Source organism: Alnus glutinosa, chromosome 4, assembly GCF_958979055.1.
Source record: "Alnus glutinosa chromosome 4, dhAlnGlut1.1, whole genome shotgun sequence".
In the NCBI taxonomy this organism is placed as follows: domain Eukaryota; kingdom Viridiplantae; phylum Streptophyta; class Magnoliopsida; order Fagales; family Betulaceae; genus Alnus; species Alnus glutinosa.
This window is the reverse complement of record NC_084889.1, coordinates 32,145,649-32,158,883: the sequence shown is the minus strand read 5'-3', so window position 1 is coordinate 32,158,883 and position 13,235 is coordinate 32,145,649. Positions and strand designations below refer to the sequence as shown.

The 13,235-nt window shown below is 31.6% G+C and overlaps 1 protein-coding gene across 1 annotated transcript; it reads right to left on the bottom strand.

Annotated features, from left to right (window-relative positions):
- Positions 1-7,850: 7,850 nt before the first annotated feature.
- Positions 7,851-10,363, bottom strand: LOC133866321 (putative F-box/LRR-repeat protein At4g00320). The gene is made up of 3 exons (XM_062302841.1): positions 9,170-10,363; positions 8,826-9,038; positions 7,851-8,042 (listed from the first exon to the last, which is right to left on the bottom strand). Exons 1-3 carry the CDS (start codon positions 10,361-10,363, stop codon positions 7,851-7,853), a joined length of 1,599 nt encoding a protein of 532 aa, XP_062158825.1.
- Between the last annotated feature and the right edge of the window lie 2,872 nt (positions 10,364-13,235).

Here is a 13,235-nt window from a genome sequence, read left to right as displayed (position 1 = left end):
AAAATTTCTAGAGGATGCAGAACCTAGTGGGAGTGCTCATTCACACAAATTGGAATTTGAGGAAGCATTAGAGTTGGCCAAATCTCCTCCTCATAGAGGATGATTGATTGTATTCAGGGAAAATCAGATTGATTATCCTGAGCCACAATCATTTCTAGAACAACCAACTCATACAGAACAGGTTCAAAAGTCTATTCTCCCATTGCAAAAATGCAGAGGAAGTAAAATTAAGAAAATCCTATAGAATAAGGAGATCAACAATTCTTAGTGATCATGTTGTATATCTCCCAGAGTCTGATATTAACATTGGACATAAAGATGATCCAAATTTGTTTTCACATGCTATGAGTGGAGAAAACTCCACATTGAGATTCAGTGCCATGAAGTGAGAGTTAAGTCCATGGCTGAAGGGTCGAGCTAGACTCGTAGCCAATGGTTTTACTCATAAGGAAGGCATTGATTATCGTGAAACATTCTCTCCAGTGTCTAGGGATGGTTCATCAAGATGATCATAGCATTAGTAGCTTATTTTTGATCTAGAGCTACATCAAGTGGATGCGAAAAACAACTTTTCTAAATAGGGATTTTAAAGACGAGGTTTACATGAAACAATCAAAAGGTTTTATAAGTAACAGTCAGAAAAGCTTGCAAATTAAAGAATTCTATTTATGGGCTGTGATAGATCTCTCAATGGTAAGATACTTTTTACAAGGTTATTGTTTATAGAAAACCTTGTTGATTAGTATATATACCTTAAGGTCAGTGGGAGTACAGTAATCTTTCTAGTCCTATATTTGCAAGTGGTGATTTAGGTTTGCTACATAAAGTTCACAAAACTTTGAAATGAAGGATTTGGGTGAAACCTCTTATGTCTTTTGACAGAGATTCACAGAGACATAAAGAATATTAACATTGTCTCGGAAGGCCTACATTGAAAAAAGTTTTGGAAAAAATTTAGAATGAAGGATTTGCACCTTCAGGAGCAATTAAGAGGGACTAATTAAATACAGATTAATGTCCCAAAAGGTATTGAAATAAGGGCAGATGAAAAGTTTTAAGCGTCTGCATTATACATAACCATATGACTGACAATAAGTATATTGAGTCAATAAAGTGCTGCAAATAAAGCCTTGCGGTATATGCAAGGAACCAAGAAGAACAACTTAACCTAAGGATACACTTTCCATTTGAAAGTGGTTAGTTGTTCAGATTTGAGTTTGCTGATTGTGTAGATAGTAGAAAGTCTACTCTAAGGTATATATCTTTTTATTGAAGGATATATCCTAGAGATGCAGTTTGCAGACTATAGTAGCTACGTCTACCAAGAAAGCTAAAAGTCTAGCATGCTATGAATTTAGTACACAGGCATGATGGATGAGACATTTTATTGAAAGTCTCAATATTGTCAATTTTACAGTTAGACCATAAAGATACTCTGCGGTAATTCTACTATAATCTTCTTTTATAAAAATAAAGAGTAGAAGCAGAAGTAAATCGACATTAAGTATCTCAGTACGAGAGATAACATTAAGAGACATAAAGGGTCTATTGAGCATATAAGTACTGAATTAATGATTGCGGATCCCATGACTTAAAGTTTACCGGTAAAGAAAGAATAAAGTCATGCGGAATATATGAGACTCATTAATTCATTTTCGCTTGGTTTGTCTCTTTTTGGTCTATAGACATAAAGTTATTGTAATAAAGATTTTTTGTGCACATTTGTTATTTTATCCATGAGGATAAATAAAGTTGGACCCGAATGACTTATAGGAAGTTCATTCATAAAGCTTGATTATCCAAAGGTACTCATGTAAGGAGTGTTTTACATCGTGATACATGGAAGGGACGACCTAATTTTATAATGGTTTTACCGCCATGATTCAAGTGAAACATTTCTTAACTGAGTTGGAGGATTCCATAAAAGATTGGCCAAAACTAAAGAACCTAATACCATATGGTCATGTGTTATAAAGTCCAAGTGGGAGAATGTAATATATTATTCCTTTTTGGTTGTGGCCTTTATATCACATTTACGGTATTTAATATGTTTATTATTTTTTCAATAAACATATACGGCATTATGGATATTTCCATTAATTTAGATTACCGTAAATATGGAATCGGTATTATGGTTATTTTTATTAATTTAGATTACCGTAAATATGGAATCGGTTAATTGATTTTAAAATCAATTAACGATATTGTTTCCTTGATGGAAGGAAACAAATATGGTGTTTACCATTTTGAGGGTCCCTAACCTAGCCTATAAATAGAGTGTCTGTGTACACCATCAGTACAGCCATCAAACAATAGGCATAGGTTAGAAGATCCCTCAAATAATCTTTCTTGTTCTTCAGATGGATCGTTGAGACGCTTGAGCAAACATGGCTAGAGGTAAGCCTGAATCATGTTTATTCGTTTTCCGCTGCGCATGTTAGGTTAAATAATATGTTGATTATTTCTAACAATAACATGAAATAAAAGTGTAGTTTATAGCATTATTCATTTGTTTAATTACCCTGTGAAATAGTACAGTTTATTAAGAAAGAGTAATGTTATATATTAAATTCTTATCTCACTTTATTTCACTGGGATAATGAGGTGGTATTAAAGCCTGATAGGCACGACCACATCATACCAGTAAAATGGGTGTGGTATTTAGTATTCCTCATAAAATATATATATATATATTTTGCACATACTTAAGAAATATACATTAGTTTTTTTTAGTATGGGTTGAAGGGGAGGAAACTTTTTTTTTTTTTTTTTTTCATATAACCAAAAATTTTGTGTAAGACTTATATAGTAGAACTAATTGAGAAGGCACGTGCTTAATTCCATGTGGTAAGTATTGTTGTGATGCTTGAAATTAAAAATTTAGCATCATATGTAATATATATATATATATATATATATATAGAGAGAGAGAGAGAGAGAGAGAGAGAGAGAGAGAGAGAGAGAGAGTTAATATCTAAATCAATATGCAAGCCCATATATAATTTTTTTTATAAGTAAACTAACAGCATAATCTTACAAAAGTGAAAAGGTATGATACCAAAAAAAAGAAAAAAAAAATCTCGAAGTAATATTTAATCTAAATGGCGCGCGCGCATACACACATATATATATATTGTAATTACAAAAAAAAAAAAAAAAAAAAAAAAAGATAGCATATATTTTTGTTCTTAATCTACTAATAGAGAAAGACAAATATAAATTAATACATTGTATATTAAAACTGTACTTGTTTGTCTTCCTATATCATTCCAAAGTCCTAACCCCACCACCCCCCCCCCCCCCCCCCCCCCCCCCTCTTCCAAAAACAAAATAGTTTTTATTTTGTAAGAAAAAAAAAAGGTAAAACAATACTAAAAAATGTACCACTATATGTTAGGTTTTTTTTTTTTTTTTTTTTTCCTACCAAAAAAAAAAAATCCATGCAAAAGACCATTAACTGTACAGATAGTAAGATTCAACCGGACACACTGAAAAGAAAAATAAGACATGAATTGGTTGAACATTAATAACTTAATTAGCTCTCTGTAATACATAAGCCCCTCTCTCCTCCCTCCTTGTTTCTGCAAAATACAATCAAGGTCCCGCGTTAAGCCTAAACATGGTTAAAAGATGTCAAATGCAGGGCATTATGGTGCGTTTGGGTATCGAATATTTCGAATATGAATAATATTCAGAATTTGATCACGGATTTCAAGGCAATGAAAATGTGTTTGGATGTTGAATATAATTTAGATTCTTTTGAATATGTGTTTGGGTGTTGAATTTGGAAGATTGGAAAAAAGTGTTTTATAATAGTATAAAGTGATTGAAAATGATTGGATTGTATGAAAAGTTATGTATAATAATTGGTATGGTAAAAAATAATAATAAAAAATATATGATGGGTTTTAAAAAAGTGTTTTATAATAGTATAAAATGATTAGAAATGATTGGATTGTATGAAAAGTTGTGTATAATGATTGGTATGGTAAAAAATAATTAAAAAAAATATATGATGAGTTTATTCAAACTATTCAAACTTTATTCAAGTGACCCATGGGTTTTATTCAACTTTGATCCGGGTATGGGTTTTTGAATAAAAACCCGGTTCAAATATTGAATATCACTACGAACCAAACGCACCATTAATTACCACTTCCATTAGATTTTTAACATCTGTACGTTTTTGAACCTGATTTGAAAAAGTTCTCTGTGACTAGGACAGCCTGGACAGGGGTGGGACCGTGGGAATACCGGAATAGACTCGCGTGTATGTTTGTTGTGCGACGTACTCGTACGCTCATAGGCTCACTGCAAGCTCGTAGGCTCATCATACCTCTTTTCTAGCAGCTAACGCAAAATTACTAAAGAATCCTCCATTTTAATTACTCTATAATGTCAATTATACCCTCTAAGCGAAGGGAATCATCCTTGAATCATTACTTGGCTCCCTTAAAAATAAAAAATAAAAAAAAATAGTTTTGGCTGCCCTTGCATGGCAAAAAGCACCAGCATAATATCACCTTGACGTTTATACCCTGCATTTTTCTTCTTTAAATACAACTGCAGGAAGGTTTTTCTCTTTTCATCACAGCTAGTCTCCAGAGTTGTGAAGCGCTTCAAGCCTTCAAAACTCCAGTCTCCAGCGTTGTGAATCGATCAGTCTTTTCTCTCGTCTGGTCAAGGTAATGAGCGTTTATATACAAAGTTACATCTATTGTTTGTTTGCTTTTTCGCCAATATTGCATTTCTGTGATCAGAGAAATTGGTAGCTGATCATGGAATCTATCATATTTAGGCTATATTGAAGTCCTTCAGCTCCGACTATCCTTTCTTTCTTTCATAGGATATCGGAGGAGACAAGGCACGTACATTTTTTTCTCTTCTTCTTTATTACTTGTCAAAAAAATATGTGTATAACATTACATTTTCTTTTTTCATTTAGAATTCGTAATAAACACTTAAAATCTTCTAGTGTGTGTGTGTCTATATATATATCCAAAGTCTTCCATGGCAAAAGTTTTCATCGCTGTCGCTTTTTTATTTTGTTCTTCTACCTATTTCTCTGTTTGTTTGTTTGCTTTTTTTTCGCCTAATATTGCAATTCGGTGATCAGAGATATTGGTAGATGATCATGGAATCTATCATATTTAGGCTATATTGAAGTTGAATTCGTTACTTCTTTATATTCCTTACGCTGACGCGTGACTCTGCCTTTAGCTCCGACTATCCTTTAATTTCTTTTTTTCATAGGATATCAGAGGAGACAATGCAAATACATTTTTTCTCTTCTTCTTTATTACTTGTCAAAAAATATGTGTTCTCATTTTTTTTTTTTTTTTCTTTTTACAAACATTACACATAATCCGTGATGTTTGTTTTCTGGAAGAAGAAAAGAAAACATTACATTTTTTTATTTCATTTAGAATTCGTAATAAACACTTAAAATCTTCTAGGATATATATATTTTCCAAAGTTTTCATCGTTGTCGCTTTTCTATTTTGTTCTTATACCTATTTCTCTGTTTTCTATTTTGTTCTTCTACCTCTTTCTCTCTGTTTTCTATTTTGTTCTTCTACCTATTTCGATGTTTGTTTGTTTGTTTGCTTTTTTCGCCTAATATTACAATTCTGTGATCGGAGAAACTGGTAGGTGATCATGGAATCTATCGTTAGGCTAGATTGAAGTAGAATTCGTTACTTCTTTTTATATTCCTAATGCGTGACTGCCTTCAGCCCCGACTATCTTTTCTTTTTTTCATAAGATATCAGATGTTAGGAGACAATCCAGATACATTTTTTCTCTTCTTCTTTATTACTTGTCAAAAAATATGTGTTCTCATTTTTTCTTTTTCTTTTTACAAACATTACATTTTTTTTTTCATTTAGAATTCGTAATAAACTCTAAAATTTGATTCTCAAATAATTTGTCACAATCTCACGTGATCTATCATTTTGAGAAATGTATCACAATCTCATAGGATTGTGAGTATGTGACCCATCAATTGAAAACAAAATTTTGGAAACTCTAATATTTCCCTTTGCTTTTTCTTCTCTGCAGCTTGTCTGAAACAATATGGGGACTTATGTGCTGAGGATTAGCTGTGCAATGGCAGATATGACCAGTTTTTGGGAAATTTCAGGAACCAATTTTCAAATTAGGGTAATTTGGATTATGTAATAAAATTGGAATGTTACTGACTACTGTGGTTATAGGATAGTTCTTTTTTTTTTAATTATTATTATTTTATATCTAATCAAGTCATTTCTATTAGGTAAGATGCACAATGCCTAACTGTGGTTGCTTAAATGAAAGGACATTCTCACTTAAACCCGTATTTGGCAAAGACTCAAAAAAGGTTGTTTTAATGTTTATTTGTTAATTAATTTGTATATCAGGGTCTAACTTTGTAGTAAATTTGTATATACAGTGCAAAAACTGCGGAGAGAGTTTGAAGGTGATTAGACTACCTGTACAAGGAGCGGCAAGATATACTAGAGATAATGCAGATCGTGGAGAGGAAGTTGATATCCTTCATATGTCGTGTTTTGGAGGTGAACCTGCAGAGTTTGTGTCTGCAAATTGCTTGGAAGCTCGATTGGTAAGTATTAACATTTTTTTACTCAATTATTCTAAATAGAAATAGCTAGAAATTAAAGTTCTTTTATTTTGTTCATGTTTTCATAGGGGTGGCGAGATGGTAAGGTTTGATCTATCAAGGGAAGAAAGTTTTCTCGCTCAGGAAGACCATGGACATGCTCCATGGATAACACTCTTAACTGCCCACTTCAAGATATGTGATTAGATGCATACTTTGACACATCGCGGAGGAGTAGATGGAAACAATCAAAATGATTTTTTTTTTTTTTTCTTTTAAAAAAGAAACAGAGTAGTAGATGTAGGCAATCAAGATCAAATTTCCTTTTTTTCTTCCCCAAACTTGCAAATGGGAAGTTGGGTACTGTTTAGTTATGTTCAGTGTTCACACACAACAGCTAATTCCATTTTCATGAACTTAACCATTAGGTTTGGTTTAAAAATGTTTTAATAATTTGATAGGAAAAAGTTTCGACTATCGCTAAACAATCTCTACATCAGCTAAAATTAGGTTAAAATAACTCTGTTGATTTTGATTATGATCTTCTTCTCAACCCTAGAATTGTAGGAAAACTAATGTATTATAGCCCCTTTGTACCGATTAGGATCCTCTACTAATAATAATTAATAGTAACAACAATAATTGATAACCAAAAAGAATAATAATCTAAGAATACCCGAAACCTCATAATAATGAAACCTAGGGCTTACAAAGGTAATAGTATCAAACTGTCAGGGGTGGTTCAATGTACGTAACTTGGGGCTTCAATCTTTGTTTTAAAATATTTCTCCGTAGTATTTGAATTGTAAATTTATTGATAGAATGTTTGTAATGAATTTTTGTTACTAGATAATATGACTAATTTATGTAATGTTTCTTATCACATAAATTAATTTTATAGAAGGTTTTATTAGTGCTAGGTGTATAATTAGAGTTCAATGTTAGGAGTATACAACTTAAAGCCATGTCCTGATCAAATTTGCAGGACAAAGATAAGTCATTGTGTTAGATGATTTGGTACAACAAAATATTGTTAGTTACTATTTAACAATAGAAAATATACTTGAAAAAATCTTACAAATTAAGCATAATGTCTTTTACAATATTCATTTAATCTATAAATAAACGTAATCAAAATCGACTCAAATATTATGCTAACAAAGCTATTTCAAAAGTCACAATTTGTAAAGACAATTTCAAAATGCTTTTCTAAAACATTTTCATTTGCAAATCCTCATCTTAGGCCATGTTTTTAAGCATATTGGAAGCTCTTTAATACTTTTGCATTCTCATAAAAATATTTCCTTAGATCGTCTTCATCTGCAAGTCCTCCAGAGTCCTCAATCTTGACAGTCTTTAAATAATGCCGCCAACATAGATCTAGAAGTAGTTTGCAACAATTGAAATTCTCCCCGCCTTTATAAACTGGGTTTTCGTATGAGAACTGAAATACAAGCATAAATTTAATAACATTATTAAAAATGCCAAAACAAACATCATAATAATAATAATAATTAACTCTCAAAAACTTATGATTTTTAACTTCTTAACGGTGTTGAATCAATTAATCTACTTTAGGCTGAAAGAAAAAAGCTATTGAAATATACATAATTCAGAAAGACGAACACCGATAGCAATAACAAATATTTTTTCCATTAGGAAAATTTTCATTAGTACATAATTAATATTGCCGTACCACCGTCATAACTTTTAGGATATAATGGTAGTACTACTCATCGAACATGAGCACAAAAGATAAAAAAACAAGTTGTTATAAAATAAATATCCCTAACATATTAGAATTCTTTTGATGGATTGGTATTATATATATCAACCAAATAAATTAAAAAGATTAGAGGACCTAGCAAATTGATGGGTAAGTGTATATAGTACTCCCTAAGATTTTATAGTCATTCTCAAAAGATGAAAAAGGAAATAAAAAAATACCACGTGTATTAATACACTCAAAATATTTTCTAAAATATTATTAACAGGGAGTGGATCCAATATTACACCAAATTAAAATGAACCTCATTTAGCATGAAAAGCAAAAGAACACAAAGAGAATACCTTTTTTAGTCCAATAATTTAGTTTAATTTGAAACATTAAATAACTAGATAGAGCATCATGAAAAAGTAACAGTATATATTATATATATATATATATATATATGAGTAAGATTTTTTAGATTCTAAGAAATGAACATATATACGTAATTGTACATACCTTGAAAAATATATTGTGAACTGACTTATTCTCATCTTTGCATTCTATGGATAGAATCTCCAAAAGTGGACAAATCCATAACATGGAGTCCACGAGTTCACTGAATTCGTTTTTCTTAGGCGAAAAATATGCTTTTAACTCCAACTTCTTGACATTATATAATGGCCGGAATGGTTGTTGGCTTTCTCTCAATTCTTTTGGAATAATCACACCCTTCGCAAATTAACGACACTTGTAAGAATTTGTACAATAAATGTTAACAAAAAATAAAAATAAAAATCAAATGAAAGAAGCTAGCTAGTAAGCAAGAGATAGAATGAAATAAAAGAAACTAGATCGGATACCTCAATAAATACAGTTCTCCATGTCAATAGTTTGGGATGACTTAAGTAGTTTGCAAGGAATGCAATCTTTTCAACATTCCAAGGAATCCTTCCCACAAAATTGAGATTAGCTTCGAATAGAGCCGTAACGTTCAAAGCATAGGATATAACACCACCACAATACCCGAGTGAATGTAAGTTTGGAGCATTAATGTTCACTTCAACCAGCTTTTCGCACCTTGAAAGATTTAAGGTTTTCATGTGGGGACTCGAAATATAAACCCATTCCAACATATTGCAGCCTGTTAGATCCAACTTCTCTACGCGTGGATGTTTAAGAAGAATGTCATGCAACCATTTGCTTGTTTTGGTGGTTCCATGTAAGACTAACTCCTTTAGGCTTTCACACGGGGCTAGGTTGATCTGGCACGGTATCCAAAAGTTATCGATGTGTAGAGATTGAAGACTCGATGCTTGCACCTCAACTCTCTTAAGATCATGATTATACTTCAGCTTGAGGACCATGAGTTTAGGAAGACCTGAAACATGTATGCTTTTAAAACCATAACAACCTTTAAAGGATATGTCTTCTAGCACACGGCAACTTGCAATTACAGTTTGGATAAACTGCTCGTCCACACGAACTTCATGCAAATACAACTTTTTCAAAGAGGGTAAGTTAATATCACAATTAAAAGAATCGAACTTAACCTTATACAATGACAACTTTGTTATTGATTTTGTTGTAAGAACGCTCTCAGGCAACTGATAGTAGTGCTCAGGCTCTTCCACAAGCTGATCATACTCTAGCTCAACATTGAACTCTTTGACATTGCTTTCAATTGCATACCCAATACAACGGTTCAAAAGAGCACAATCCGATTCATCGATGTCGAACATTTCGAGCTTAAACTTGTTTATACTTAGCCTTTGCCTATAACGGCTTTGTAAAATTTTCTCCATAAAATAAATAAAGTCGTATTTCATTCTCCTGATTTTCTGCTCTTTCTCATTGACTGAAATACTGCCCAATTTTACAGGGTTAAATTCCCGAATGTATTGATTGAATTCCAGGATGGGGAGCAAAGCCCAAACGTTTTGCCATCTCTTGGACAATATACTAAGCTGAGGTATTTTTTCCAAGGGGATGAATGATAAGATGTGCTCTAGAATTGGTTCCGGCAATTCGGATATCCGATCAATTTTGTGCTCCATAACGTTGAAAGCTTCCTCCAAACCAACAGAAACGTCCTGGCTAGTACGATAATATAACAATTAGAAAAATTATGGTTGGTAATAAAAGCAATTCCTTTTTCTTTTTTGTTTTTAACAAATTCTATCAATAATTGATACAAGTTTTTATGTCGATCTCAACGTATCCTAGCTAGGAAAATAAAATTAAAATATGGCAACAAACAGAATTGGGAGCAAAAAACACATCCTAGTATATATATATATATATATATATATATATATATATATATATATATATATTCTGAACTACGAACATTATAAGCTGATGAAACCATATATATATATATATATATATATAGGAAGACCAACGTACCTTGTTGCTTGCACAGGTGAGGCAGAGCCGCAGAGGCAGAGAGACTGAGAGGAGAAAACAGCAAACAAGACCTCATGCGTGTACGTTGTGAAGAACTAAACTTATAAAGCCCGCCTTTCCAACCCTACGCGGCCCTCGGGAATTCCTTAACATATGCGTAAAACGAATCCTACTCCTACCTTTCCTTGGAAACTATTTAATTAAGAGAGCATCTAATGAGATATTTACATATATATCATGAACTTAACCATTAGGTTTGGTTTAAAAATGTTTTAATAATTTGATATTAAAAAGTTTCAACTTTCCTCGAACAATCTGAGTGTCAACTAAAATTAGGTTAAAATAACTCTTTCGATTTTGATCATGATCTTCTTCTCAACACTAGAATTGTAGGAAAAGTACTGTTGTATTATAGCCCCTTTGTACCGATTAGTATCCTCTACTAATAATAATTAATAGTAATAACAATAATTGATAACCAAAAAGAATAATAATCTAAGAATACCCGAAACCTCTAATAATAATGAAACCTAGGGCTTATAAAGGTAAGAGTATCAAACTGTTAGGGGTGGTTCAATGTACGTAACCTGGGGCTCGAATCTTTGTTTTAAAATATTTCTCCGTGGTATTTGAATTGTAAATTTATTAATAGAATGTTTGTAATGAATTTTTGTTACTAGATAATATGACTAATTTATGTAATATTTCTTATCACCTAAATTAATTTTATAGAAGGTTTTATTAGTGCTAGGTGTATAATTATATATGTTCAATGTTAGGAGTATACAACTTAAAGCCATGTCCTGATCAAATTTGCAGGACAAAGATATGTCAATGTGTTAGATGATTTGGTATAACAAAATATTGTTAGTTACTAATTAACACTAGAAAATATACTTGAAAAAATCTTACAAATTAAGCATAATGTCTTTTACAATATTCATTTAATCTATAAATAAACGCCATCAAAATCGACTCAAATATTGTTATGCGCGCTAGTAGCCAGCTATTTCAGAAGTCACAATTTGTAAAGACAATTTCAAAATCTTTTCTAAAACATTTTCATTTGCAAATCCTCATCTTAAGCCATGTTTAAGCATATTGGAAGCTCTTTTTATACTTTTGCATTCTCATAAAAATATTTCCTTAAATCTTTCTCATTTCCAAATCCTCCAGAATCTTCAATCTTGACCGTCTTTAAACACTGCCACCAACATAGATTTCAAAGTAGTTTGCAACAGTTAGGATTCTCCCCGCCTTTATAAACCGGGTTTTCATACGAGAACTGAAATACAAGCATAAATTTAATAACATTATTAAAAATGCCAAAACAAACATCATCATAATTTATGTTTCTTCCAACCAAAATAATAATAATAATAATAATAATTAACTCTCAAAACTTATGGTTCTTCACTTCTTAACGGTGTTGAATCAATCTACTTCAGGCTAAAAGAAAAAAGCTATTGAAATATATATAATTAAGAAAGATGAACACTGATAGCAATAACAAATGTTTTTTCCATTAGGAAAATTTTCATTTGTACATGAGAAATGATTTGTGGGGGAGAGTTTGCCGTCCCCCACCCGTCATTTTTTATTAAAATAATATTTTTTTTAATAAAAAAGTGACGACTAATGTCATATCAGTGGTCACTTTTTTAATAAAAAGTAACAGTCAGGAACTCAGGGGACGGTTTTCCGTCCCCTGTGAATCACGTCCCTTAGTACATATTGCCGTACCACCATCATAACTTTTAGGATATAATGGTAGTACTGCTCATCGAACATGAGCACAAAAGATTAAAAAAACAAGTTGTTATAAAATAAATATCCCTACCATATTAGAATTATTTTGATAGACTGGTATTATATATATTAACCAAATAAAATAAAAAGATTAGAGGACATTACAAATTGATGGGCAAGTGTATAGAGTACTCCCTATGATTTTATAGTTATTCTCAAAAGATGAAAAAGGAAAAAGGAAAAGGAAATAAAAAAAATACCACGTGTATTAATACACCCAAAATATTTTCTAAAATATTATTAACAAGGAGTGGATCCAATATTACACCAAATTAAAACGAACCTCGTTTAGCATGAGAAGCAAAAGAACACAACGAGAATGACTTTTTTCATTCGATAATTTAGTTTGAAACATTAAATACCTAGAGCATCATGAAAAAGTAACAGTATAATGAGTAAGTTTGTAAATTCTAAGAAATGAACATATATACGTAATTGTATATACCTTGAAAAATGTATTGTGAACTGACTTATTCTGGTCTTTCCATTAATTCTATGAATAGAATCTCTGGAAGTGGAGAAATCCATAACATGGCGTTCACAAGTTTGCTGATTTCGTTTTTCTTAGGCGGAGAAGATGTTTTTAACTTCAACTTCTTGACATTATATAATGGCCGGAATGGTTGGCTTTCTCTCAATTCTTTTGGAATAATCACACTCTTCACAAATTAATTAACAACACTTGTAAGAATTTGAACAATAAATGTTAAT

Bases quoted from the DNA above. Each gene is read 5' to 3' on its own strand.
- LOC133866321 (XM_062302841.1), bottom strand. From the start codon at position 10,363: ATGGAGCACAAAATTGATCGGATATCCGAATTGCCGGAACCAATTCTA. The intron at 9,039-9,169 runs GTATCCGATCTA...TAATTTGCGAAG, and splicing joins GGAGAACTGTATTTATTGAG to GGTGTGATTATTCCAAAAGA. The intron at 8,043-8,825 runs GTATGTACAATT...CTTGTATTTCAG, and splicing joins TTCACAATATATTTTTCAAG to TTCTCATACGAAAACCCAGT.